The sequence below is a fragment of the Nothobranchius furzeri genome, chromosome 9 (genome assembly GCF_043380555.1).
Source record: "Nothobranchius furzeri strain GRZ-AD chromosome 9, NfurGRZ-RIMD1, whole genome shotgun sequence".
NCBI lineage: Eukaryota > Metazoa > Chordata > Actinopteri > Cyprinodontiformes > Nothobranchiidae > Nothobranchius > Nothobranchius furzeri.
Genome location: NC_091749.1, coordinates 27075694 through 27102915, shown reverse-complemented (window position 1 = coordinate 27102915; position 27222 = coordinate 27075694). Strand labels below are relative to the sequence as shown.

Genomic DNA, 27222 nt, shown 5'->3' with positions numbered 1-27222 from the left:
CTTCTTAAACACTCAGGAGCAAAACACCTGCAGCACTTATGTGTGAGGCTGTGAAATCTATTTGCTATCAAGTTGTCAATGTGGTGCTTAAAAGGTAATAGCATGCACCTGGACGCTCAGCGAGAGCTGGGGGGACCTTTAATGCCACAGAGATCTCATTTGAGAAGATCAAATGTGGCTTGAACATGGCAGCAGTTGGCTGTGAGCCTCCCTGGACCAACGCTTGTGTGATCAGTAGAAACGTCTCACAAACACAATAATGCACACTTTTATTAGAACTGTTGTGCCTTGAGTAGAAAGACTTAGGAGTAATCCTGTCAGCATACAACTGACACATCAGCTGCGTCTAGACGCTTGGCACCAAGTGGAGTTAATGGTAGATTAGAGTTAATGACCATCCACCACTTAGTTAATCATCGCATGAGTCGTACCCTCAGATACGTGGCTCATAGGTCTTGGTGAAAGAAAGTCTGCTGACAGACTTCTGTCGTCAACAGAAATAGAAACTAGACATCCAGATGCTACCTGGAAGTTAGAGGTGGAAAAAACAACAACAGCCCTCTAGTGGCTGGTTCCAGTATAGGGTTTAACCCCCTCCCTTTATGTGTACATTAAAAGTTATCGACAGGCGGATTGGTGCTGCGTCTGCAGTGATGTAAGGGTTTTACTGGTCTGTCGTGGTGAAGATTTACTGGTCAATCTACGATCCTACCCTCACCTATGGTCACAAGCTTTGGGTAGTGACCAAAACTATGAGATTACAGTTACAAGCAGCCAGAATGTGTTTTTTCAGCAGAGTGGCTGGGCTCTCCCTTAGAGATAGGGTGAGAAGCTTGATCATCGGGGAGGGGCTCGGAGTAGATCCGCCGCTCCTCCACATCGAGAGAGGAGCCAGTTGAGGTGGCTCAGGCATCTAGTTAGGATGCCTCCCTGGTGAGGTTTTCTGGGCATGTCCAACCCAGGACACACGGGAGAGACTACCTCTCACGGTTGGCCAGGGAATGCCTTAGGATTCCCCTGGAGGAGCTGGCCCAAGTGGCTGAGGAAAGGGAAGTCTGGGCCTCTCTGCTTAGGCTACTGCCCTTGTGCCCTTACCCTGGATAAGTGGCCGAAAATGGATGAATGGGTGGATTGATGGATCGATTAAAAGTAGGGATGCAACAATACCACTTTGTTCCAAACCAATACTTGGATCTGAGTACTCGCCAATACGATACTTCTACCACACAAAAAAATGCAATGAATCGGAACACAGGTTTTATTTTCTTCTCTGCTTTCAACGGGAAAATACTGCGAGGTATATATATATATATATATATATATATAGAAATTTTCACAAAAATAAAATATTAGGTGAACAGAAATGACAAGTTACAGGCATCTGTGTTGGTATCGGTTAACTTTTACCGATACTGGTATCTGTATATCCCTAATTGTAAGTTATTGTTCTGATTAACAAATTAAAATAACCTCACTGATTTGTGTAGTTCTTTCGTTGCTGTTGTGTGTTTAAACACTGGGTGTGTAAGTGGTAGTGGCAGACTCCCACTGATACCTTCAGCGGCAGACTGAGACATCCACCCCCTCCTTATTCTGCTCTTTCTAACTATTACGCCTTTCCTGGGATCCACCAATTTCCCTCTTATCTATTAATTTTCTCTCTCCCTTTCCTTACATTTTTTATTCACAATTTAATCCTTTTTTTGTCATTTTAAACATGCTTTTAAATCATTTAAAATAAATGTTATTTAATTTTTTTGTTTTGTTTTTGTGAAACGACTCGTGATTTTTAGCTTAAGAGAAGGTATATAAAAGATTGTTTTCATTCTTCTTTCCCCGATGTAAAACAGAACGCTACCATAAGTCATTCATCCCCTCTGCAGGAAGAGTGTATAACTCCTCTGTTTAACTAGTACTGGCACCATCATCAATGCAGTATTCATCATGTGTTCAATACTTGTTCAGTTCCAGAAGAACATCTGCATGTCTGCGTCCTTTATGCTGCATAGTTCTGGAAACACAAGTTTATTTTTTATTCCTTGTTTTTAGTGGATGAAGGTAACGATAATAGCTTATTGCCTTTGTGTGTTTACCTGTAATCTTGTTTTAAGCTTCCTCTTTTTCTCTACGTATATGTGCTGCTGTAGCAAGTGAATTTCTCCACTGTGGGATTAATTAAGTCTAATCTGTTCTTAAAGAGCAAGTCACCCCCAAATCAATTTTTTTTAATAAACTATATAAATGCGTGTCTAATCATGCTGCAGACATGTGTAGTCAGTAGTTGAGCACTTTAGTGAATTTTAGTTAAAATTCTTATTTTCTGCCTAAAACTGTCAGTGTTGCGCCGTTGTCGGGTAAAATCTCTGCACTGCATTTGAATTTAAATCTGCCATCGCTATTGGCTAAGAGGTACCCTAGAACGTTAACTGGTACCATACGATGTCACATTGTCGTTGTGAGCCTGTGTGTGTGTGTGTGTGTGTGTGTGTGTGTGTGTGTGTGTGTGTGTGTGTGTGTGTGTGTGTGTGTGTGTTAGCGGCTTCGCCCTCTCAGTCTGCTAGGCAATAGCATTTGTTGCATTTTTCAAGCAAAAAGTGGGAGTGGAGTAAAACTCTGGTAGGGGGTGACTTGCTCTTTAAAGACATTTTGCTTTAAGTTGTTTTTTGGTGACTAAAAAGGCAACTTTCTACTCAACATCTACAATGTGCAGACTCCCAAGAACACAACATGATGAGACCTATAAATGAGATATCATGGCTTCTCATTCCAATAATGGTCAAATTTATATGTTGCATCCCTGCTTCATTCGGTCTATGGTTCACTGTCTAAAATCATCTCTGATTACACACCAAACTGGCTAAGGGAAGCGGTCGGCCCATTTGGAGGACACTACCTTCTAGGCAAAGAAGCTCCAGACATGTTGACTGGATTTGACGTACATCTTCATAGACCTGCTTATAGGTTCTTATTTCCAGAGTACATGACACAAGAGTTTCCAGTAGTTCCTGACATGAAGTTGATGTAAAACTACCCAGACATTTATATGGAAAGCGTCAGAGTGACAACCTCCAGCTCAGCGGGGTAGTCTTTGTTCGTGAGCTTCACGCTGGGCGAGGCCTGCTACCATCAGAGACCAGGTTCACAGCAAAACTGCAATGCTGTCTTTTCCAAGCAGTTCCTACATTGTCTTGCTGTGATTTTTCCAATTCCAATTCTTGTCATGTATCCATGTATGTATGTCTGATCTCAGAATTGTGTGTACTGAAACTCTTAATTTCTCTCTGGAATTAATAAAGTATTTCTGAATTAGAAATGAATTGAATAAAACTTTGATAGTTTTCGTAAAATATGCCGCCTACCTGCTAGAGCACGCCGTCACTCAGAGGGCCGGCTAGTTTAGATGCTGAACTCATGGAGGCGAAGCTGCCGGCACAATGGAGGACAGTACTTTGATCCATTTTCAAACTGGGAGAAATCAGGCTCCATTACAAGCAGACAGAGGCTGATTTTCCATCGACAAAGACTTTTAATTATTACTGTTAGAATGATCCCTGGAAGTACTTTAATAAATATACATTCACCCTGCCAGCTCATAAACCACCCACTAAGTTAGATCAATGGTTCTCACGGAGCGCGGTATCAAATAAAGTCTGACTTGATACGCTTCAGAGAGCAAAGGAAGGTTACCCGCAACAAAACAGTAAATACCCTGAAATATTTATAGGGCCGACACAGACTCAAAATAATACTTGAGGTTTGTTCTTTCTGCAGATATTCAAATTCATTCTAGCATTTGTCACACCTCTAAAGACATGGTGTGCCTTTTACAGAAACAGTCTTATCGGTAAAACTAAAATGAACCCAGCAGAAGAATGTTACATCAAGCAGGCATCTCCAGCTTTCATCTGTGTTATCCTCAGAGCTACCGGCCATGTTGGATAGGGATTAAACCTCAGACATGATTGCCATTTAGAGAGGCAAACAGACCGGGTTTAATTCTCATCTGCAAGCTTGGCCCTGGGCAAGGTAAAAGAAGATAACTTCTGCTGTGTTGTTGTCCATACAATTACGACTTCAGCACATGTGAGAATCACAACAAGGGGAATAGAAATAGGATCTGGAATACTGGCTGCAGGAAACCCCCCACGATGGTGTTAGTGGAGAAAAAATACCACTGAGGAGGTTAGGGAGGAAAGGCATCAGTGTTTTCCAGATGAGGAGAAAATACAGACAGGCAGTGGCGGTTTTACCATTAGGCATAGGTCGGTGGCTGCCTGGGGCCCCCTAGCCCTGACTGCTAGCACCCCTCTGTTAATGCCAGAATGGACTATTCCTTTAAGACGCGGATGCACAAACAGGAAGTGATTGGTAGTCATTCCACTCCAATACAGTTGGTGGCAGTAATGCACCAAATTGTTGTTTGCCAAAGGCCATAAAACCACAAATAATAATAATAAGAGAAAACAGAAAAAGAAGAAGAAGAGAGGCGGGGGCGTTCGTAACAAACTCCAAGCAGTAGTCAAAACATTAAGCATGAAATGGAGTTAACTTAGTGGCTCCAATAAAAGAAAGAAGCAGCTTGCTTCAAAAAAGCTTTTATCTTCCCTTCTGAAAGTGACGTTGTTTTTCATGCATTGTTTTTCAATCGTTTCATCGTTTTTATGCTATGTTTCTTTGTATCTTATCTGATTTTCATGCTTTCGTTGTGTTTTGTTGATTTGTTCAAGCACTTGGCTCTTTTATGTGCAGCACTTTGGTTAGCTGCCATCCTATTCTGAAATGGTACTTTATAAATAAATTGGTATGGTATTCAATGTAAACATCAAAAGGAAGCAGAAAGGAAAGACAATGGAAAATGTTTAAAGGGAGGAAAACATGGACCAAAATGGAAAATAGAAGAAAACAGAAAAGAAAGGCAAAAGCAGAGGAGGACTGACAGGAAGAAAAAAGCTATTAAAGGCACTCAAAGGGGGAGAAAGACTGGAAAAAATAGGAGGACTACTAAAAAGTGAAAATAACTCATGTCAGAAGATGGGAGAGTTTTGCAAATCCAGTTAAAGGTAAGATTGTTGAAAATTTTGTGTAAGGGGGCCCCATGTCTGTGTTCGCCATGGACCCCCAAATTGCTAAATCCGCCACTGCAGACAGGTACTGTGGGGACTGACACACAGACCTGTTTGACCCAGCTTGACCCAGCTGGGTAAATGTGACCTTTGCCACAAATTAGAGGACCTTTCGTGATAATACAGGTCACATGACACACAGGTACAATATGTTTAATTTCTTTGGAATGTTGTCATCAAACCCATCTTCAAATCTGAAAAATCCCTTTTAAATCAGTACTGATTTTGGAATTTGAATTCTTTTCAATCACCACCAGGTGTGTGTGTGTGTGTGTGTGTGTGTGTGTGTGTGTGTGTGTGTGTGTGTGTGTGTGTGTGTGTTTATTTGTGGACGTGACCCATCTGATTTTCTGAACGATCCTGTTTTTCTAAATTTTACACAAATTTTACAGCCAATTTAGGAAATTTAGCAAACAAATTAGCTTCAACATGTTTTCGTGCCAATGTTCTAACATCGCATAGCTATAAATATATTCTGGAGATTTAAAAAAAGAAAGACAAAAAATTTTTATCAAGTGGTTCTCTTGCATTTGTCTAAAAATACCTTCTCACACCGTCTCAGTGACCTAGTGGTAGAGGGTCACTCAGTTTTAGTATAGTTCCAGAGCACAGCCATTGCTGCAGCTCTCCACTCCCCGTACGGACGGGTCAATGTGGACATGTCATTTTACCAGTGTATGATGAGGACCAATGGGACTTTAACTTTAAAACCTCTGCCAATAACATGTTTCAGACCAAAGCAACTATTGGACCAACCGGTTGTCGGTCTCGCCAAACTGCCGCACTTCCCTGGGTCCACCACTCTTAACATACTCACACACTTAGCAACAACATACCACTGGTGTGAGAGGTTCTCCACTCAGTAACATCAGAGAAGGAGAAACAGCTGCTACCACTTCAACTTCAGAACAAATTACCAGAGTCCCAAAAAATAAAACACCATTTAAAGAGACATTTGGACCTAGAAAACAGTGACTGCTGTTTAGCATGATCTCGTTTCCTCTGGAAATGCGGGTTTCTGGTTCCAGCAGAAGCATCTTAGGGAAGGTACCTAAGGGGAGGGGTGAGTGTGATCGTGTTTGCGTTTAAATCCTAGCTTGTTCTGAAGATTCACTAAAGCAGCTTTAAGAGCCATTAGGAGCTCCTGTCAGAGTGACGCGAATTCAGTTTTTAAGTTTTCATTCAAGCAAACAAGTGTAAACAGTGTGAATTTTGGGTTTATACGTGAAACTCTGAAACATTTACGTTAGACACTGATCACTAGCATGCAAATGTTCAAAGAGAAGAACTGGGGGACATTTTTATGATGTTCTACTGAATTCCTGAACTTGTATTAATCCATCATGTGACGCAACAATTTCAGGTATAAAGATAAATGTTTAAAGCATAAAGAAAAAATAATTAGACAAATAATAAAAAAGAACTGATTTTATAGTATTTAGTGGATCATGATAACTTATTGTTCAGAAAACCATTTACTGTTCCTAGAAAAGGCTTTTAGCAAAAACAATCTAATAAACAAAAATGAATTCATTTCTATGTTAGCAGTTCTTTCACCTTCTGTCTATAGTTTGACATTTACTCTCTTCTCAATAGAAAATTTTACAGAGGAACTTCAATCATATTTTTAATACATTTGCAGTGGTCTCTTGCTTGTAAGTCAAACTCTAGAGAAAAAAAGCTCCGGTGCGCCTGTTTCAGGAGCTAGAAGCGAGGATAGCGTCAGGATTTGGAGTCATATTTCCTGATATTTGGACATCTCGCCCCTGACTGGCTAACAGCAATGCAACTCTACCACTGACTGTTTGCTCTGCAACGTTGAGGTTTTGTCTCCACAAATAACACAAGCTTGGAGGAGTTCTGTTGTGTTGTGGAGTCGCTAATGCTAACTGTTAGCTTGTACTAGCCAAGACGTTCTCTGCTGTTTCCTACATGCTTAACCAACAGCTTTCCCCATTGTGAGTCAAGATGGGTGAGTCCATGAAAGTTAAGTGACAGTGTGATGTAGATCTGCAGGATTTTCAAGTCCTAGAGCTTCAGTATCTATTTTCTGTCAGAAGCTAATGCAGGAGGTAGGTGTAGGAGACTGTTTTCATATTCAGCCTGCATGAAAAACTCAGAGTGACTGATAAGTCAGAAAATCAGACACAATGACCTCTTTAAACGCCACGTTGAAGACTGACTTATAAAGCTGAGAGCGAGATTAGAACAAGAACAGAACGTCAAACACAGTTAATCCTCAAACTGATAAGTTCAAACAGAGTTCAGAATTCAGTCAAGTGAAGACAGGAGGACACAGGAGGATACAGTTGTGTTTAACGTTACCTGATTGGAGTATCTCATGCTGACGTTGCGTTGGTCCTGCCGCGGCACGTGCCGGTGGACTGGGTCAATGTCTTTGGGACTGATCAGCTCGTCCACTGGAAAAGTTTAAAGATAATAAAAGAAGGACATAAGAAGTAGCTGAACTCCTGTCAGGACATCTGTGTCCTTCAGAACTGGAGCTAAATCATGATAATAAACCAAATCCAGCATGCCAACACAAACCTACCCAGCAGCTTAGCGATGTTGTACATTGCCTGGCCCCATAGGAAGAGCTTGCCGTCACGGCCGGTGTTGCTAGGGAAACGCTTCTGGCTTCCATGTTTGTTCTGCTCAGCCTCCACAAAGTCCGCTGGTACGTAGTAGTATTTGGGAATCACAGCATGACCTGGAGGAGATGGGAGTAAAAAGGATGACCCTCATGAAGATCGTGTGTATTAAAGGGACATTTCAGACACGAGCACACGCGGGTTGTGTCTCACTAAAATGGCCTCAGTCTGGGGAACAGAGTTTCTGTCCAGCAGGACAGATGAAAACGCTCCCATCTAAAGTTATACAGCAATTCACATAAAGTAACATCTAAAACCTGCTGCTTGTTTGATAACACACAGAAAAATGAGTGACCCTTGGATTCACCCACATCTGCAGATGGAGGCAGTCAAAGCCGTGAAACTCCACATACACATGTCTCACTGACAAAATTTATTAGAGACGATCACATGGTCTGGACCTGTCTTAAGGCAGACGTTGAAGCACATATTTATCATAATATCTCTTTAGGAGTAAACGAGAGAAACGCACACAACAGCGATGACTTTACACAGATTTCTGCCTGAAAAGTATCATATTGGACCAGTTTTCCACCTCTAAGGAACATTTTAATAGCTGAGCCCGCAGAAACAGAACTAGACTGTAAAACTGGCTCTTTTTGTGCTTCTGATGGCAGCAATCATCTGGTTCTTTACCAACACTTTTCCAGAAATGTGATCTTTGGAATAGACATCTTACCCTCATCTTTGTTTAAAAGTGCTTTTCAGTTCATCGGTCCCAGCGTGCTCTCTATAGTTAATGCTTCTCTGGTCTCTGGTCAGGTCCCTGCTTACTTTAAGAATGCTGTAATCCACCCGCTTCTTAAAAAACCGAGTCTCGACCCCTCTCTCCATAGCAGCTTCAGACCCATCTCTAAACTTCCGTTCATCTCCAAGATCTTGGAAAAGGTTGTGGCTAAACAACTCACAGCTGCTCTTGATGAACATAACATCTATGATAGCTTCCAGTCAGGTTTTCGTAGAGCTCATTCTACTGAAACAGCTCTTCTTAGGGCCTCTAATGACCTTCTGACTCACAGTGATGCAGGGGACTGTTCTGTTCTGGTCCTGCTGGACCTGACTGCAGCCTTCGACACTGTTGACCATCACCTGCTACTGGAGAGGCTGAGAGACTGGGTAGGCCTATCAGGATCTGCTCTCGAGTGGTTCTCCTCTTATCTTTCTGAGCGCTCCTTTTCTGTGGCCGTCTCCAAGTTTAGGTCCTCCACCACCTCTCTTACCCATGGTGTCCCACAAGGTTCTGTGCTGGGGCCTCTGCTCTTCCTCCTCTATCTGCTTCCTCTTCAGCACATCCTGAGCTCCTTCAAAGGAATCTCCTACCATCTTTATGCAGATGACATCCAACTGTACATCTCCTTTAAGCCCCATGAGATGTCTAAGCTGCAGCTGTTACACACCTGCTTAGACTCTATCAAAACCTGGATGGCTGGGAGCTTTCTTCAGCTGAATGAAGATAAGACTGAGATCCTCATCTGTGCCCCAGACAAGCTGGTTCCCAAAGTCAGAGACTCTCTTGGTCAGCTTGCTTCTCACACCAAACCTTCTGTCAGGAATCTTGGCGTGACCTTTGACCCAGCTCTCACCCTGGATTCTCATGTCAGTTCTCTTGTTCGCTCTTCCTTCTTCCATCTCAGGAGCATTGCTAAGCTGAGTCCCATTCTGTCCCGCTCTGAACTTGAGACAGTTCTCCACACCTTCATCTCCTCACGCTTAGACTACTGTAACTCTCTTTTCACGTGTCTGAGCAGAACCTCCCTGAACCGTCTACAGGTGGTCAGAATGCCTGTGCTCGGCTTCTGACCAAGTCCTCCAAACACACCCACATCACCCCACTTCTCCTCCAGCTTCACTGGCTGCCAGTCAACTTCAGGGTTCATTTCAAGATCCTGGTTCTGGTCTATAGGGCCTTACATGGACAAGCACCATCTTACATTGGTGATCTTCTTAGTCCCTACACCCCCAGCAGGTCCCTGAGGTCCAGTGATCAAAGCCTACTGGTTGTGCAGCTCCAGGCTAAAGACCAAAGGTGACAGATCATTTGCTGCTGTGGCCCCCAGACTCTGGAACTCTCTCCCCCTGAGCCTGAGATCAGTGGACTCAGTGGTCTCCTTTAAAAAGCAGCTGAAGACTCACTTGTTCAAGCTGGCTTTTGTATGACCTTCTTCACCACTCTCTCTTTATTCTGCTCTCCCCACCAATTCCACCTTCCTCAGGATCCACTGATTTCCCTCTTTTCTGTTCACTTTCTCTCTTAACATTTTTTTTAATCACAATTGTCTATTTTTGCTCATTTTAAATATATTTTAAACATTTTCTAAACGCTTTTAAATTTTTTTTTTTTACATTTTTTTGTTTTTGTGAAGAGCCTCGTGATTTTTATCTTGAGAGGCGCTATAGAAATGATACTTTCTTCTTCTTCTAGAAAAACACTTTTTATTAAAACCTGTATTTGCCTGGACTTTTTGTTTTTGAACATTTAAGTCTGTTGATTCACCTGAGAAAAGAAATGAAGTTGTTTCTGAGAGATTAGAAGATAAATGAGTGCCAAGCAGACGAGAAGGGCTCTCCTACTCCTTGTATAGAAGGGAGGGATCCAGCACTAGTTAGCGTGGGTCTATGGTTGAGATTGCTGCTCCCAAAAGTAAAAGCAGTCTTTTTCACACCAGGAGAGGTTTGGCAGCGGCATGGCTTCCTCACTGTGCTCGTCGCTGGACTCACGAGAACACAAGATCCCTCGAGATTTCAGGTCACGGTTTGTTTATGCAATCCGCCATTAAACCAAAATGAAGGAAATCATGTTTGACAATCGCTGTTTGATGTCATATATGATGTTGTTCCTCTCCACTGCTAAGAATAAAGCTATGAAAAACACACAGCTGCACTTCTGGAATAATGTGGTGAGTAAATAAGCCGTGGGGTCACACTTCAGCTTCATAAATATGAAATGGCATTGCTGCAGTACTTTTATTTTGAAATTCACAGGGGATTTTACACTAAAACCGTGTGTGGTTTCCTGTGTGGTTCTATGTTAACTGCGGAAATCGACGTATCCCAGAAGCGGCAAAAGTAGAACCTGATCCTATCTTTAGCGGCACGGCGCGGCGTGCCACTTCTGGGACGCACCAGTAAATTGCTGCGCTGATGCTGGTTTGAAACACTCCGTAGACTATAATGGATTCTATTTGAAGCGGTGACGTTCTGCGCCACTGATGCTTTTAGTGTGAAACCGGGGTTATACCGTGGTTCTGAGGGAATAAAGATGTTCAACTCTGAAAGTTTCTCAACATTCCTCAGAACAAAAAACACAACATCTGTCCACAACTTTCAGTTTTGGCTGACTTACCTTTGTCAGCCTCTCAGAAGCAGACTAAAATGAGCCCATGTGTGAATAAAGACATATCTAAAGCACATTGGAGGAGCCATTTGTGTATTATCTGATTTGTATTTTTCCTAAGCCAAGTGACAGGCCCATGGCCTGAGTGGTAGCCACTCCCGCTTATTTAATCTAGGAGAGATCAGCGCCAGGTTGCTGACACGGGGCACAAGCAGTTTCTATTGCGTGGCAAGGACTGGGTGGCTGAGTGATCAAGAACGCACGGACAATCGGGGCAAGTAAACAAATAGAAATAAAATTGTGCCTGTGCAACTGAATCATGGACACTTACAAAGCAATGTAACGTGATGGAGGAGCTATTCCACCGAAAGTCATTTACCCTCTCTCCTCAGGAAGAACTAATCTGCTTGAGATTGCCTCAAGGTCATGCATTTGCTTCTAAAACTGTTTCCTTTCAAGCTCAACAGAAGAAAGAAGATGAACTCTTTCATTTTAATAAATCAAAGAACTCTATTTTTAATAAAGCTAATCAAACAAAGTGTTAGTCCAATAATAAAATGTGAACCAATCTGTGAAATGACAATGTTATGATTAGTAAGTTATAATTAGTAATATACCTTTCAATGTTTCCACTAGACATACTGATTCACGTCAGGCTTAAAGTCACATGACACATTTTATCTTTCTCATCCAATCGGAACCTTCCTTTCTGAAGCGTGGCATGCTCTCTGTGGTGTTTATAAATCTGTCAAACTTTGATTCGACCGTAAATCAAAACATCCTTATTAATAAAACCAGTCCCCACGCCATCTTAAGCCAATTCACCGCATTCTAAGAGAAGTATCGGACCGGCCATCCGGACTTCCTTTTTAAGCAAAGAACCAACAAGCTGGATAAAATCTGTTGCATTTTAACCAACCAAGCAACGGTTCCTTTCAGAATAAAAGCTGAACTCACTGACCCTCCGGGTCCATCTGACGCTGTCAACCAACTGTCACTTTTTACCTGGAGACAATCCAAAGACTAGTCTGTCGTACTGCTGATGCTGTTTCATCGGCTCCGGTACCGAAGGGGGGTCCAAGGACCTGGCATTCTGGATCTGTACGGAGGTCTCATCCTAAGGGTATGTGTGGAGCGACAAAATGGCGTCTCATGTGTTTATGAAACTCCGATCATAGCTTAAGAGCAAAACATCACTTCCCACTCAGACTTGCTTCTCCGTATACGAGAGTTCAGATGGCATCACTCACACATACACCATCCATCTCATGTCTCATTCACACCAAGATCCATTCATCACTTAGAGTTTAGAGTTAATCTTGTTTAAAATGGTTTAGTAATAAATCTTAAACGTTTTAAAGGTGACTCTCTCTCCTCTTGTCTCTCAGTTAATACGAAGTGTTGCATAATCCCTGCAATAAAAAGTTCCAATTTTCTGGTAAAAATTACCCAAAGATCCATAAGATTGATTTCCTATTTCCTATGGAATCTTATGTCTTATAGTTCTTTAAATAGATGTAAATTAAATCATTACAGCAATAAACATGTTAACAGCACATTCAAGCCGTGAGTTCTTTAAACGCATGTAAAACTTCCGTCCACGTCAGTAACCAGTAGCGTCAGGGGGCATTGGGCATGGGTGTTACAAACACGCATCAAGTGTGTGCTGACAGGGATCGCAGATCCACAAATGTCACGTTATCTTCTGGAATACAGTGGGAAGGAATGGTGATTCAGCTGGCTGGAATAACAAGAGTGTGTTTCCACTCTGCTGATGGAATAGCCAACACACACAGAAACCAAATCCTCCTCTTCCTCCGCCTGTTCTGAACCAAACATCTTGCATCACACTCTCCCTCCTGAGCCCTCTGATGATGCCACTCTTCAGCTTACCATCAGCTGTGAGACAGAGTCACAAGTGGGAACTCTACTGCTGTAAATGTGCAAACAGGCGACGGTGTCCACCTGATTCTGAGAAGACTCACCAGTCTGAGAAAAAAAACCTCTTCAACATCTGGTCTAAAACATTTCCTGTAACAATGTTGCTGGATTTATATCTAACACACCGTCGTGTCACCTTCAGCTGGAATACACTCGGTGCTGACCCTCTGAATCAGCGAGGACACCTTTTAGCTTCATGCTAAGATCAACAAGCTAACAGAAAACGACGAAGGAAGGAAGTTGTCCATCCCTACCGCGTTAGCACATCTATGTATTTAATGGTTTATAAGCAAGGGGAACAAAACCCAGTCTTTACTATCTAACTACATGTGCTAAATCCAGTTGTTAACCATTTTCACCAGGATGTCCTCCCAAGCTCCACTCTGCGTTCATGTTTCACTAAACATCTGGAGCCAATGGCAGCTAACACATTAGTAGCTTTCGACCGTTCATTAGCATTAAGCATGAAACGACACTAAACTGTTATCCTCCACAGCCGAGCCAATTAACTTTAGGAATGTGTTAATTCATACAGAACAAGTACAAAGGCTCTACAGAGACTTGGGCAACTTACATCATTATCCTCGCTGCACTGCAATTAATTCTGTTCTATTGTGAGACGGCGAGAAAAACCCGTCCAAGCTCTTGACATTCCTATTATTTGAGTGTCTCCCCTCACAGTGATGTTTGCAGGTGAACAGAGAGTCAGCTCTTTGCTCAGGAGGTTTGAATGAGTTCAGTACAACGTGACGCCCTTGTGAGCCACGGCCACAGTGTGGCGTATGAATATGGAAGACAGGGTTTAATAAATGAGAGGACAGGGGACGAAAGCTGCCAGATAAACCACACTGATACTCCAAATGAGACACTTTTATTACATGTGTGTCCGAGATCGTCCTTCTCTCAGCAGCAGCTAAAGCAGGTGGCGTGTTTATGTAACTCACCCTCAAAAGACTGGAAGATGATGGGTTCCAGGAGGTCCTGGTATTCCTTCACCTGGGCCTTGTTTCCTCTGAACACTCCTACAACATACACAGTTTACACTAAATCAGCTGTGTGTGTGTGTGTGTGTGTGAGAGAGAGAGAGAGAGAGAGAGAGAGAGAGAGAGAGAGAGAGAGAGAGAGAGAGAGAGAGAGAGAGAGAGAGAGAGAGATCCACCAAAGACCCTGATCCAGAGTTATTAAAGGGACTTTACGGAGTTTTGAATTTTTTTGCTCGCGATTGCCCCTCAGGCCAAAAGCGTAACGGCAGCTTCAATAGGAGGCTCGTGCACGAGGCGCGCATGCTGTACGTGCACACTCCTTGATGAAAATAACAGCTGAGACAGTCCCGTGTGTGTGTGTGTGGGGGGGCAGACGACAGGAGAACGAGCAGCTAATTAATTAAATAATTTGGTTCTGTACCTTTCTCTTCAGCACAGCCAACAAAGGTTTATGATGGGTCAGTCCTCCTGCATGCTCAGATCATTCCCTTCCCTTGCTTGAAAAATTGTTCCAAAATGAAAGTTGAACCCACATCTTTTTTATCTGTGAATTCAATGTTGTTCGGCGAGTCTCAAATAAAAATTTGGGCATCTTACTGTAAAAAATATATCATTAATGAAAAAAAGAAACAACTATGTTCACATCCAGAATCGAACACGGGTCTTCTGCATGAAAGCCCGAAGTCTTTCTAGGCGTGCTAAAGTGCCAGTGATGTCTTCTGTATCTGTCACATTTATATCCTTGATGACAGCTGAAACAACGTGCAAAGATCGGTTCGGAGGGCTATGCCTGAGCGTGAACGCGCATGAAGCAGCTTGCTCGACCCGAGCAGCTCTCTTTTTCTGTGATTTTACAGAAAAATAGGCAATCACAGTAAAAATGCCAGGGCTCATTCTACAGGACCAGGGCATTGCAGGAGAATGTATGAAGAAAAAATTTATTATTTTTATACATGTTTTGGCTGTCAAACTTCCATAATGCCCCTTTAAGTCAGTTTTAGTTGTTAGCTAGCTGGTTAGCTACACGTTGCTACGTGCTGTGAGGACAGCTAACGTTTACTACACAGGGACAAATTCTAGTTGAGCCAAATAAACTAAAATATTTCAAAAATGTTACCTAAGATCTGTTATACATATACATTTGAGAGAGAGGAAGAGTAGCTGAAGAGACTGATGTATTACATGTGTATGATATAGAGCTCCGGGAGTTGACGTCACTTCTCCCGGCATGCAACAGTTCAAATCAAAACGGCGCCATCTTGGCAGGCAGAAGCCCGCAGCTGGACTATTTGTTATTGTCAGGTCCGGTAAGAAGTCCTCTCCGACAGCTTCTGGCATTTTTAAAAAGTATCCCAGGGGCACGGTAAGGGTCGGAGATGTTTAGTCTATTTAATTTCTGACTATATAAAACAATTTATTCGGTTTTAAAGTTTGAAGTAAGCTCTGACGAAGTAAAATCCAAGCCGATCCGTTCATGCTTACGATCCGTGTTTGTTTACCTTATTTTTCTGCCAATACAGGTTCAGCACTAACTGAGAGTCACGTGGGGTCCGGAGCTCTATATAAACGCTGGGTCATTAAATGTCTGAAAACCGATACCGATATTTTCTGATATTATATTTTAATGCAGATATCGGCATCCATCCGTCCTTTCATTCAATCCATCCATCTACCCATACATTCGTCCATCCATTTATCCATCCTTTAATTCTTCAATTCATCTGTTCCTCCATCATTCCATCTGTCAACCTATCCATCATTTAATCCATCCGAACATCCATCCATCCACCCACCCATCCACCCACCCATCCAACCATCCACCCATCCATCCATCCATCCAACCATCCACCCATCCACCCATCCATCCACCCACCCACCCATCCATCCATCTATCCACCGATCCAGGAACATATAACACTCTTCCTCTTCAGTACCTTTAATTCCCCGACACGTTTAGATAGATAAATGATCTTTTTATGCTTTCTAAGATGATAAAAACTGATCCCATAAAGATGAAGAATTTACTTAGAACAAGCCCTTCATATAATTGTGTGTTACCACTAAAAGCACCATTTGGCTTTAAACCGGCACAAGGATGATTAGTGGATGCTCGGGTTTTCATTCTGGTAAAAATTGTTCTTCCTGAATTATAACGGTCTATTTTCTTGAGTTTAATGGCATTTCTTATGAATCGCGCTTTTTAAAAATGTCTCTCTAATTCTTAGAAAACGTGGCAAAAGGGGAACTGTAATCTGCTGTCAGATGCTATAAATGTGTCCTGTCCTCTTTAGGAGTCACAGCAGCAACAATGGATAGAATGAGGCTTACCATCAATCATCATGTAGATGAAAAACATGGGAAACTCGCACTCGATCCCATCAAAAAGCTGCAGAGAAACAGAGAAGGAATTATTGCTCTTGTTTCACAAAGAATACCATACCATATTTATTTATAAAGCACCATTTCAAATTAGCATGGCAGCTAACCAAAGTGCTGTACATAAAAAAGCCAAATGCATGAACAAGAAACACAATAAGAACAGGCAAAATGCAAAAGAACAAAGCATAAACAGTCGGAGATAAAAATTCCTACTAAAAACAATAAAAAAGGAGAACAGTTAACGGCACTAAAAAAAATAAAATAATGCGACAATTGATAAAAAAACATTTGAAATGGCACAAATAAAACCAAATATGCTACCAGATGGTGCGAGGTGCCAAAAGTGAGCTAATGAATCATAAAAACGGAATTAAAAAATCAAATCCGGTGCTAGATTTTCATGAAAAGTGTCACGGAGGGAAGGCAATACTAAAGAAGTGGGTTTTCAGGGCCGACTTGAAACTGCTAACAGAGGGAGCCAGACGCACACAGAGGGGCAGAGAGTTCCAGAGTTTTGGGGATGCATAAGAGAAGGCACTAGCCTAGTGAACTAGACCAAATTCTTGCTTTGCAAAGTTTGGTCTAGGAACGCTCCACTGGAACCTCTGCAGCTCCTAACAGCATTCTGGCTGGCCAATCACAGCTCTCTAGAGGGGTTTCAAACACATAAAGAGCTGTGATTGGTCCATAATGGTGGGCCAATCATAGTGCTCTATCTGCTTAGTGAACAAATCACAGAGCTTTATCTGCTTTGTGGGCCAATCAGGGCACTCTATATGCCTGGTGGGTGGGATGATGCAACAGAGTGAAACAAGATGGCGACAGCTCGTTTGAAACGGCTTTTACATCAATTTTGGACCGTTAGAACTTGGGCTTCATTAGAATCAGGAGCAGATAGATGTATTTAAATGCTTTTTGTTTTTTTTTAGAAAAAATTATGTGTTTTCTCCTTCTTCAACTGCGGACCGCCTCATTTACCGATAGCTGTTGCGGTGAGTATGTCACATTCATTGTCCAGTAGCATGCATAGATCATTTGAATGACAACGGTAGAGCCTGCCCCAAAACCGAGAGCCGTTAATGGAGCGTTGCCAGATTAAATAATACATTCATTTAGTCTGGCTTGCCAGGCTAAGACGGCACGCTTTTTGAATGGAGAATGGAGCTTGAGCTTCTAGCAGCAGCTGGCTGGAGGTCTGTGGTACTTGTTTTGAGACAACAGGGCACTAAGTGGTATTACAGGAAACAGGAAAATGTGAAATAACTGACAGGACACGTGAGGACCACACCATGTTCTCCAACATCATCATTACTACTAGATTATTCTACACAAAATCAAGGATCCAGAATCTGCTTTTTAATTTATTTTTACACAGCAGCGTCTCCAGGTTCCCGTCTGTCTGTGGTTGATGTTCAGATGCCCCACGAACACAAAAAGCCACCTTATGTCGGCGCAACATGAACAAAGAAGGGTACAAGTTGTTTGGAACTATTATGGTCTGTAGGGTTATGATACAAGGATGAAGATGAAGATTCCTGAAAGAAAACCAAGGTCAGGTGGCCTTTCTGTAGGTAACAGAAACCGAGGCTCAGCATCCCTAAAATGCAGAATTATGCACTCAAACGTTTTTTATTAAAGGTTCTCCTCCGTTCGCTACATTAAACTTTATCATGTGTCATTATATTTTCTGATTCTCACTTTTAGACATCTATCTCCAACCTGTTACATTAGTGTGAAGTTTGTCACAGCCAAAACAAGGTTTACTTCCTTCCATGAGGCCAGGTGACAGTCCTTGGTGTCACACTAGGCCTGTCATCAGATTCATTCATATTATTCAGGATGATCGTGATCATGTGTATGGCTTAAAAGAACTTACACGTTGAATTGTTTTGTTTAACTTCAATATCCGTTCGTCTGCTCCACAGAACTCACATGCACATTATACATTATTCAGTTTTCAGACAGAAACAAGTTTAATTAATTATATTCATTTCTGCTTGACCCAAAGCAGTTCCAGACCAGTGCTAGTTATTGCTGATCAGTCCACATCAGAGTCAGTCCATCTATCAGTAATGTCATTAGTGCCGATTATCTGTGTGACCCTTTCTGTGTCAACAGTCTTCCTACCAGAGATGACATCCTAATGCAGAAAACAAATGCCTGACAGGAGCGACACGCATTCTCATTCAGAAGCTGCTGTCACCATCACTCAGCGGTCACTCGAGTCGGTTTACGTCTACACGCTGCGATTATGCAGACCTGCACGTCTCAAACTGTGTTTCACAGGAAAGGAGAGGTGCGGTTTAAGGCGTCAGGTGGTGAGAAAGGGCGGGAGCAGAAGACAGACAGAGGCATGTATCAGGATGTGAAGGAGAGGGTATTAGCTCCATGAGGCCTGTGCTTTTTTGCCCTTTTGGGTTGTAAACATGCAGCGCTCCCCTGTGTTTTGTGCTTGAGCAGCTTGACTGATTGGTGAAGCTGTCTGTCACGCAGGCCGCCACTGCTCTCTGTCAGCATTAAGCAGACAGAGAGCACAGGGGTCTGCCCTGCAATGAATTCTCTCTTAAACATCAACAACAACTTCAATCAACGTCATCTGAGGCGACACCTGGTCAACCGGTGCCTCCTTTTCTCCAGAATGAATCCACACTGGGCTCCCGTCCCACAAGGCTCTCTCACTCTGTGTGGAGCCTTCATCAACACTTTTTATGGGCGCCTACTCTCTAAAGCCTAATGTGTTGCTCTTCTAAAGCTAGAAATGCATTTTTCATGTACAGATTTGATTATTAATCCTAAAACAGGAGAAAAGAAATCTGATTACTTTGTTACACATAACCACAAAAGCCAGTCTTGTAAGATTCATCATATTTTATAATCAATATCTGACCCAGATTCCTCTTTTATAACAGAATGATCTCCTCCTGCAGTGTTTTTATGATGTAAAATTAAATAAAACACCATGAGCACAGGACAAAGAGGTGGGAACAGCGTGCTGACGGGTGTATGAAAACTAACTGGTTTTCTGTGACAAGTCTTTGTGTTTGCTGCTATAAGGTAGGGTGGGGGTGGAGGGGGTGCTGCTCGCTAATTCTTAGCCTCAGAGTCTTTTTATCCCATTAGCTGCAGGATTAAATGAAGCTAATTGCAAAGTGGTTCGGAGTCAGCGCCTCACGAGTGCCCACTTTAGCATCTCGACGAAGTGCATCCAGCGACAATGAGGATGATTTAGGTTTAGCAAAGCCTTTCAGTCACAGTCAAACAAATAAATGAGCAGACCTGATGACTTGTCAGAGTGGGTTATGTATCATTTAGAAAGGCAGCTGAGGATGTTGGGTAATGATCTCTGTGTTCAAACAGGCTGCCTGCAGAGGCAAGGACCACCCCGCCAGTATATGTCGCAAAAGTTTTTTTTTAATTCTGCTAATTTTCTTTTTCTAATGATTATTTCTGATTATAATCGGTCACGCTGAGTTTTTCATGCAGGCTGAACATGAAAATAGTCTCCAACACCTACCTCCGGCATTAGCGTTTGTTAGAAAATAGACAGTGAAACTCTAGGATTTGAAAATCCTGACAGATCTACGTCACACTGTCTCTTAACATTCATGGACTCACCCATCCTGACTCGTGACAGGGAAGACTGTTGTTGGTTTAGCGTCCAGGAAACAGCAGACAGCATCCCCGCTAGTTTAAGTTAACTTTTAGCATTAGCAACTCCACCACACAGCAGAACTCCTCCAGGCTTGTGTTAATTGTGGAGATAAAACATCAACATTGCAGAACAAACAGAATCAGTGATAAGAGTCATGTTGCTGTCAGCCAATCAGAGATGAGATGTCCAAATATCAGGAAATAAGACTCCTGCAGTCTGAAGCTCTGATGTGGTTCACTTCTAGCTCCTGGAACAGGCGCACCGGAGCTTTTGTTCCCCAGAGTATGACTTACAAGGCATTCACTCCTACTAGAGATCACTACAAATGTGTTGATTAAACATGTGAACCGCACCTTTAAACTTTCTCTGACGTTCTGCCTTGTGTTCTATTAAGAGTTCCACGTCTACAGTTGTGAAACTTCAAGCTACTCCTGATAAACATATGAAGGCCATAAACTCATACCTAATTTATATTATAGTCATAAATGCACATGCTAGTGGGGATTCCTGCATGGAGGGTAATGGCGTGTTCCCTTGAATTACTACTGACAGCTCTAAAAAACAAAAGCATTCATCAGAAACACGTTGCAGTTCAAACCAATTTTTTCTCTCTTTTCAATCAGTTGTCAAGACGTGTTGCACATCGTGTTTTCCATAGATGCTCATACGACTCTTGACATCTCAAACACAGAGCAGTACTAGGTCGGTGTTTCTAAATCTGACTTTGTGGTGGCTGAACTCTCCCAGCAGCACACTCCACAACCCCAGCTCCCTGTCTGTGCTGATTAATTCAGAGAGGGTAGCGCTGCAGCTAAAGCAGTGATTTGTTTAGCATTAAGGGTCCACTGTCTGACTCACTCATGCTCTGCTCACTCAGCTGATAAGGAAGTGAATACACGTTCATGTCATTTCACAGGATATCAGGGGTAAACGCTACAGGACAATACATGCATGGTCATTCACATGTGCACATGTGCATAAGCATGCACGCACACACACACACACACAGATTCACACACGTGCATCTGATGAGACTCAAGGGGAAGCATATACAGGATTAAAAGATGGGCTGGGTTAAGTCTCAGTAATGTAGCGTTAGAGCCTTTACAGCAGGGGTCTCAAACATACGGCCCGCAGGCCGGATCCGGCCCGCAAATGTGTTAAATCCGGCCCGCGGGATGGTTGTGTAAACTTTACTTTCATACTTTACAATGTAGAGTAAAAATAAACTTATCTTTGTGAGCAAGTTTCCTCTGTAATGAGTATAAATAAAACAAAGCTGCGTCCAACACAAGAACTTGAATCACATCCTGAAGTTGGCTGCCACTTCTGATATTGATGTGCTGGTGAAAGCTAAAAGATGTTAAGTAAAATGAGTCAAATATACTTTAATTGCTGCATGAAACTGATCTAGCCATGTGATCTGTAAGTTCTTTGAATCACTAAGGAATGTTTTATTTATTTATTTATTTATTCAAATTTTCAAGTACACTTCAGGTGTTGTACTTGTACTATTTTGGATACATTGTCCTCAGGCTACAGCTTTGTTTTATATTGATTGTATTAAAACAAAGAAAACAATCTGAAGTTGTTTTTAATTTAACGGTCCGGCCCACTTGGGACTAGATTTCCCTCAATGTGGCCTCTGAACTAAAATGAGTTTGACACCCCTGTTTTACAGGATTGAAAGTTTCAAACAGTTTTTGAATACTAAGCACATTAAAGATGAACTTTGTCCTCTGGGTTGTTACCTAAACCTCAACATGGGCGTGTTTTAAAAAATGCCAGTTTGGAATAGTAAACTATCATTTGTTTATTTAAATTTAGTTTTATTTCAGCCTAGGACCACTTCAGCAAGGCCCTCTCCTATAATAAAAACATGATTTACCCATGAGGCACTGCTTCAGAAAACGGCTATTTATGGAATTATTTATGATAAATATATGGATGTTTTTTTTCTGTTTCCAATGTTTAGATGGATTATTACAGAGTGCCTGCTACTGGTGACAGAAGCATTATGGGATACCGCTTGTAAAGAGCATTAGTGCTGAATTCTCTGAACTTTCTAACTCTTCTCGTTTCCAGAGCTTCGTCTTTCATCCCACTCCTAATGGACGTCTATAGACGAGGAAATATCATTCTGCATCAAACGCACCAAAAGTGGGTTATTCAGCCTTCACGCAGGGTAGAAAAAGTAGGAAAAGTTTCCTCGGGTTTATTATTTCACAACACCTGCTATGCTGATGAAACCCACCTAAACATCTGGAGACAGAGATAATACCAGAGCACGTAGCAATCATTCACATTTGTTTTATATGAGATTATTTTGGCTCAAAACGAGCCCAAAGACATTATAAGTGTCCCCAAAACATTCATTTTTATCAATATCGTGCCACATTTTATTGTTGGCTTTCTAAACCACATGCACCTCCACCCATCTGAAGCTAAACTTGTGTTTGTGGAGGATGGGGGAAAGAGGGCAAAACACACCGGCAGAATATTGCACATCAGGAATGACGCCTTTATTAATTTCATTTACCCTGTGGTGAGGTGTTGTTTTCTGTATGTTTGCCACCAGGGCCCTGAATACCTTGATAAAAACTAATTGCTCTTACTGCCCCAAGGCAGCTGTTGCTACATGGTAGCTCATCACCACCAGCGTGAATGGGTGGATGAATGGGGGGTTGTAGGAGCCTAGAAGGTGCTATACAAAAACAGGCCATTTACCATCCACGTGATTAAAATGTGGAAAAAAAATGTTCTGGTCAGATGATCCTCACTCTACCACCAGTGGTTGCAGTCTCCTAAAGCCCCATTCTACAACTTTTGGGCTGCATGGTGGCACAGTTGTTAGCACTGTTGCCTTGCAGCACGAAGGTTGCAGGTTCGAAACTCGGCTGCGGCATTTTTGCATGGAGTTGCGTGTTCTCCCCATGCATGCGTGGGTTTCCTCCGGGTACTCCGGTTTCCCGCACGGATCACAACATGCCCTATAGGTTATAAATTGTAAGCCGTTTTGGATAAAAGTGTCTGCCAAATAAATAAACATAAACAAACTTTAACACCTTAAATAATGATGTTTACATAAATGCTTTAGCAGCATTGTATCATCTATAAAGATCATTTTCAGAGCTGTGATAGTGTTATAGGGTCCCACATCCGTTTACCACACTGTACAGTTTTTGACCCGCTGCCGGAAGTGCTGACTGCGTGTTGCTTTACGGAAGTATCACGTAGACGTAGATCACGTAGATGCAGACCCCAAAGACACGAATACATAATGCCTCATCTGGCACTGGATAGCATAACAGCATCGCAGCCATATTGGATGGGTCTCATTTTTCGAAGCGGTGACTGTAGACTTGTGTCTGATTTTGTGAAAAAGCTTGATAAAATGTGTTTGTTTGTTGGGTAGCATCTTCCTTAGAAGAAATGAATGCACTGGGGGCGAATGGAGACCCAGCCAAAATGGCAGCCGGCCACAACGCAACGCCAGTCCACAGGGTGTCTACATATATATGTCCGTGGTAGACCCGCGGTTTTGAGACTTGAGCAAAGGCAGATCCACCAAAGAAAGCTACAAATCCCCCATCAGAGGAATCTAGGAAAAGAAAGAGAGAACGCGACAGAGCGAGAGCAAAGACCAGAGTTAATTTTGGACTGGGTCTTCCTCACTGGAGAGCTCTTCTTGAAATAATGACACGTACTACAGACTCTGACCTAGCCGTGCTGCTAATGGATAGACAATAAATTATTCCACTGGGGTTATTGTGTTTGGTCGGGTATAAAGTTGTTATACAGTTCTATTCAGTGCTGAAATGCAGCTTAATGTGTTTGTTTTTTGGTTTGCGAGTTGGAAAACAGCCAGGAGAGGCAGAGAGAGATTAGATTTTTTTTATTTACGCAGCGAGCCTTGAAAGGGCGACAGAGCGCATATATCTGGAAAGTTAAAATGTGAACTCTAAATATGTTTTTAATTTTGCACGAACAGAAAACTTCTGATATAAAAACTTTAAAACAGCATTCCAAACAAAATCTAAAGGTAAAGTATACAACCGCAGCAGTTCATTAAAATACTGAAGTGTAAATTGGCGATAAAACCACTAGTAAAGTGAACACAGACCATAATAAACTGTCCAGTGCGCCATCGCTGGAACATTACTTGACGCTTTTATTTTGACAAGCCACAGAGCAGGGTAAATGAGGTAAAGCTGCTGGAGTCCTGCAGAGCGACACCCTAAAACAACAGTTCAGGTAGAAACACACCTGAGGATTCCTGAGACTCCCACCAACACTCACCTTCATCTCAGCGGGTTTATAGTAGCGGCGATTCTTGTCTTCGTTGGCGGTGCGGTAGCCATCCCGGAGGAAGCGTTTGAAGCCGTATTTGCCTCGCAGTTTGCGGACAATCTTATCAAGTGTTTGAGAGTAGAGTGCATCGTCGTCGACCGCAAAGGCAGGGTAGCTGATGGTAGGAAGCAAGGCAGCATCTGTGTTCTACCAGAGAGAAAAGCTTTATATTAACGGGGTTGTTTACATTCATTCAAATGTTAGGATTGAGACACGAAACACTACAACGTAATGGAGCTTCACTAGTAGGTCTAAATTCTGGATAACATTCAGCATAAAACCTAGTTTATTCTTACAGGTTTCTAGTAACATGAGAATGACATAATCATAAAAATACCACCAGGCAGGACTTTTAAATTGAAGGGCCGCCAGGATAAACTGCATCTGGACCAATCATTTAGGGAATAAACACTCCTATTAGGTTTGAGAAGCTAATAATATGACTGGGCAGCTAATAATCCCTTTTCATTTTTGTTTGGCTCACTCAATTAAGCAATGGAAATGGAAGCTATTAGGTCCCAGCTTCACAGCAAACAGCTGTGAGTATTTGAACAGTTTCTAAAAATAAAATCAATGCTTTCCATATTCCATTTTCCCTCAGAACCCCACAGAATTCATGTCTTCTGTGTTCTCAACACTCAGATTAAACTGTTATGAGGGACTTCTGCTCACATCTTATTTAACGTTGCTGGAGAGTTGAAGCTGAGTTTTATATGAAATGTAACTTAATTGGATCAGGAAGCCCATCCACACATTTTCTTCCAGCTTCCTGAGGTTGGATCATAAAGGAAACAGGTCCAGACATCCCTCTGCTTAGTGACAACTCCTCTAGAGATGTTCCTCAAGTTCAGGGTCTACCCTTAGGTCTCGTTACACTGGGCAGTGTCTGTGAAACCTCCAGAGGAAGGAGACCAGGAAGCCTCATACTAAGACACACAAACCATCTCAGGGGACTTCTTTCGATGAGAAGGAGCAGCACATCTTCCCTGAGCTCCCTACAGATGCTGGAGCGCCTCGCCTCATCTATAAGGGACATTCTGGTGACATTTAGATGACTCTCACATCGGCTCATTCAAACTTGGCTGCAAGCCACCCTGCTACTTATTGGCAGCCGTGGCTTAAAGCAGCAACTGGGAGGTATTTTTATACCCGATGGCACCCTCTAGAGGTTGAAAAATGCATTGCATCTTAAGCTGTTCTCCCCACTTCTGTGTTTACGGCCAAAAGCAACGCTTTTCCATCGTGAATGTGCACCTGCAGCCAGCCAACAGAGTTTTGCAGTTATTCTTCACAAGACATCAACAGTACACATGTAGCAAACCCGACGCCCCCACTCCCTCACGAGATCCTGCCGAGGAACACCACGGACAGGACAGTACAGGAGGAGCAGCACACGTGGAGTCCAGCCAACACTGGGAGGAGCTCCGACCCGTACAGAGACGGCTGGCACAGCTCCTGTTTTGGATGTACCAGGATCAGCTTTTAAAGTGACCCCATCAAGCCACACTCTCCACAAAATAGCTACAAGCTGTACTGATATAATATTTTTTCATCTTGACAGAGCCGTGTGCTGCTCCTCTCTCACCCCCCACAGCTTCCTTCCAGCTCTTTGGAATGATCACATGGCTGAAACGCCCTTCTGATCGCCTAATTACAGTCATTTGATTCCTCATGTGCTGATGGAGGCTGTCTGCCTGACACGTTCAGCACACACACACACACATTTACGTGCGCACACACACACACACACACACACACACACACACACACGCATGCACGAGCGCACACACACGTGCACACACATGCACGCACACTCGCCCTCACACACACGTGCACACACATGCACGCACACACGCACTCACACACACGTGCACACACATGCACGTACACACGGACTCACTCACACACACACACGTGCACACACACGCACACACACACGCACTCTCTCTCTCACACACACACAAGCACGCTCAATGAAGTGTTTGCAACAAGTGCGGCAGGATTAGCGACTATTTTGTTTATCTTTCTTCTCTTCTGTGGGATTCTTGCTTTCTATGGTTTCATCCTGCAGTAGACATATTTCAGCTTTTCCATTTTCTTCTTGGTGCTGAACCATCAGCAGCTGTAATGACTGCCCCATGAAGGAGACACTGTTGGAGTGGTGCAGGATCCACTGATGTATTTAAATGAGCGTGTGGTTTGTTTGATGTGCGCCATTAACCTTTGACTTACGTCGGGCAGGCTTCCATTAAGCAAAGAACATGTATGTAGCTTGTTCTCTGAACAAAAGGACACACGGCATTAATGAGTAGTGGCTAGTTACACTAAAATGTGCAAATGTGTCTCGTAAGCCCAAAACCACATCCTCAGACGTGTCATAATGTTATTATCTGATATCTTCACTGGTGGGATTACAACAAGGTGACGGGCTTTAGCAGAGCTGAAAAGGTGGTTTCATTTTCAATCAGTTGCAGCTGATTTAAGCACACTCTGGATGCTTTAGCTCACAACAGATTTAATTCAAAAGTGGATGGTTACTGTCTAATTTCCTATAAGTCTTTGGGAGGGTCACGAGAACGTTGTTCCATGAACCTTTAGGTGGTTTTAGTGCAAAAAGACTGAACATCTGCAAGACTTAACCTCTGGATGTCACTGAAGTGCTAATTTCGCTGCAGCAGGCGATATTTATAAATAAGGATGGATATAAATGTGTGTGAAGGTTTATACAATGATTTTTGTTTGCAGCAAAACACCACAGTCTTGACTTTGTTTAGCCTAGCTGTTAGCTTATCAGTCCTGTGGGATGTAA

The 27222-nt window shown here is 42.6% G+C and overlaps 1 protein-coding gene across 10 annotated transcripts in view; it reads right to left on the bottom strand.

The window, feature by feature from the left end:
* phkb (phosphorylase kinase, beta) overlaps positions 1-27222 on the bottom strand; it is a 218366-nt gene that overhangs the window by 69614 nt on the left and 121530 nt on the right. For all 10 annotated transcript variants that reach the window (XM_070554730.1, XM_070554736.1, XM_070554729.1 and 7 more), the window contains 5 exons: positions 24363-24560; positions 16361-16418; positions 13994-14071; positions 7675-7833; positions 7449-7543 (listed from right to left, as the gene is read on the bottom strand). In XM_070554730.1, the coding sequence (XP_070410831.1) occupies positions 7449-7543; positions 7675-7833; positions 13994-14071; positions 16361-16418; positions 24363-24560 (588 nt within the window). The remainder of the gene's footprint in view (positions 1-7448; positions 7544-7674; positions 7834-13993; positions 14072-16360; positions 16419-24362; positions 24561-27222) is intronic.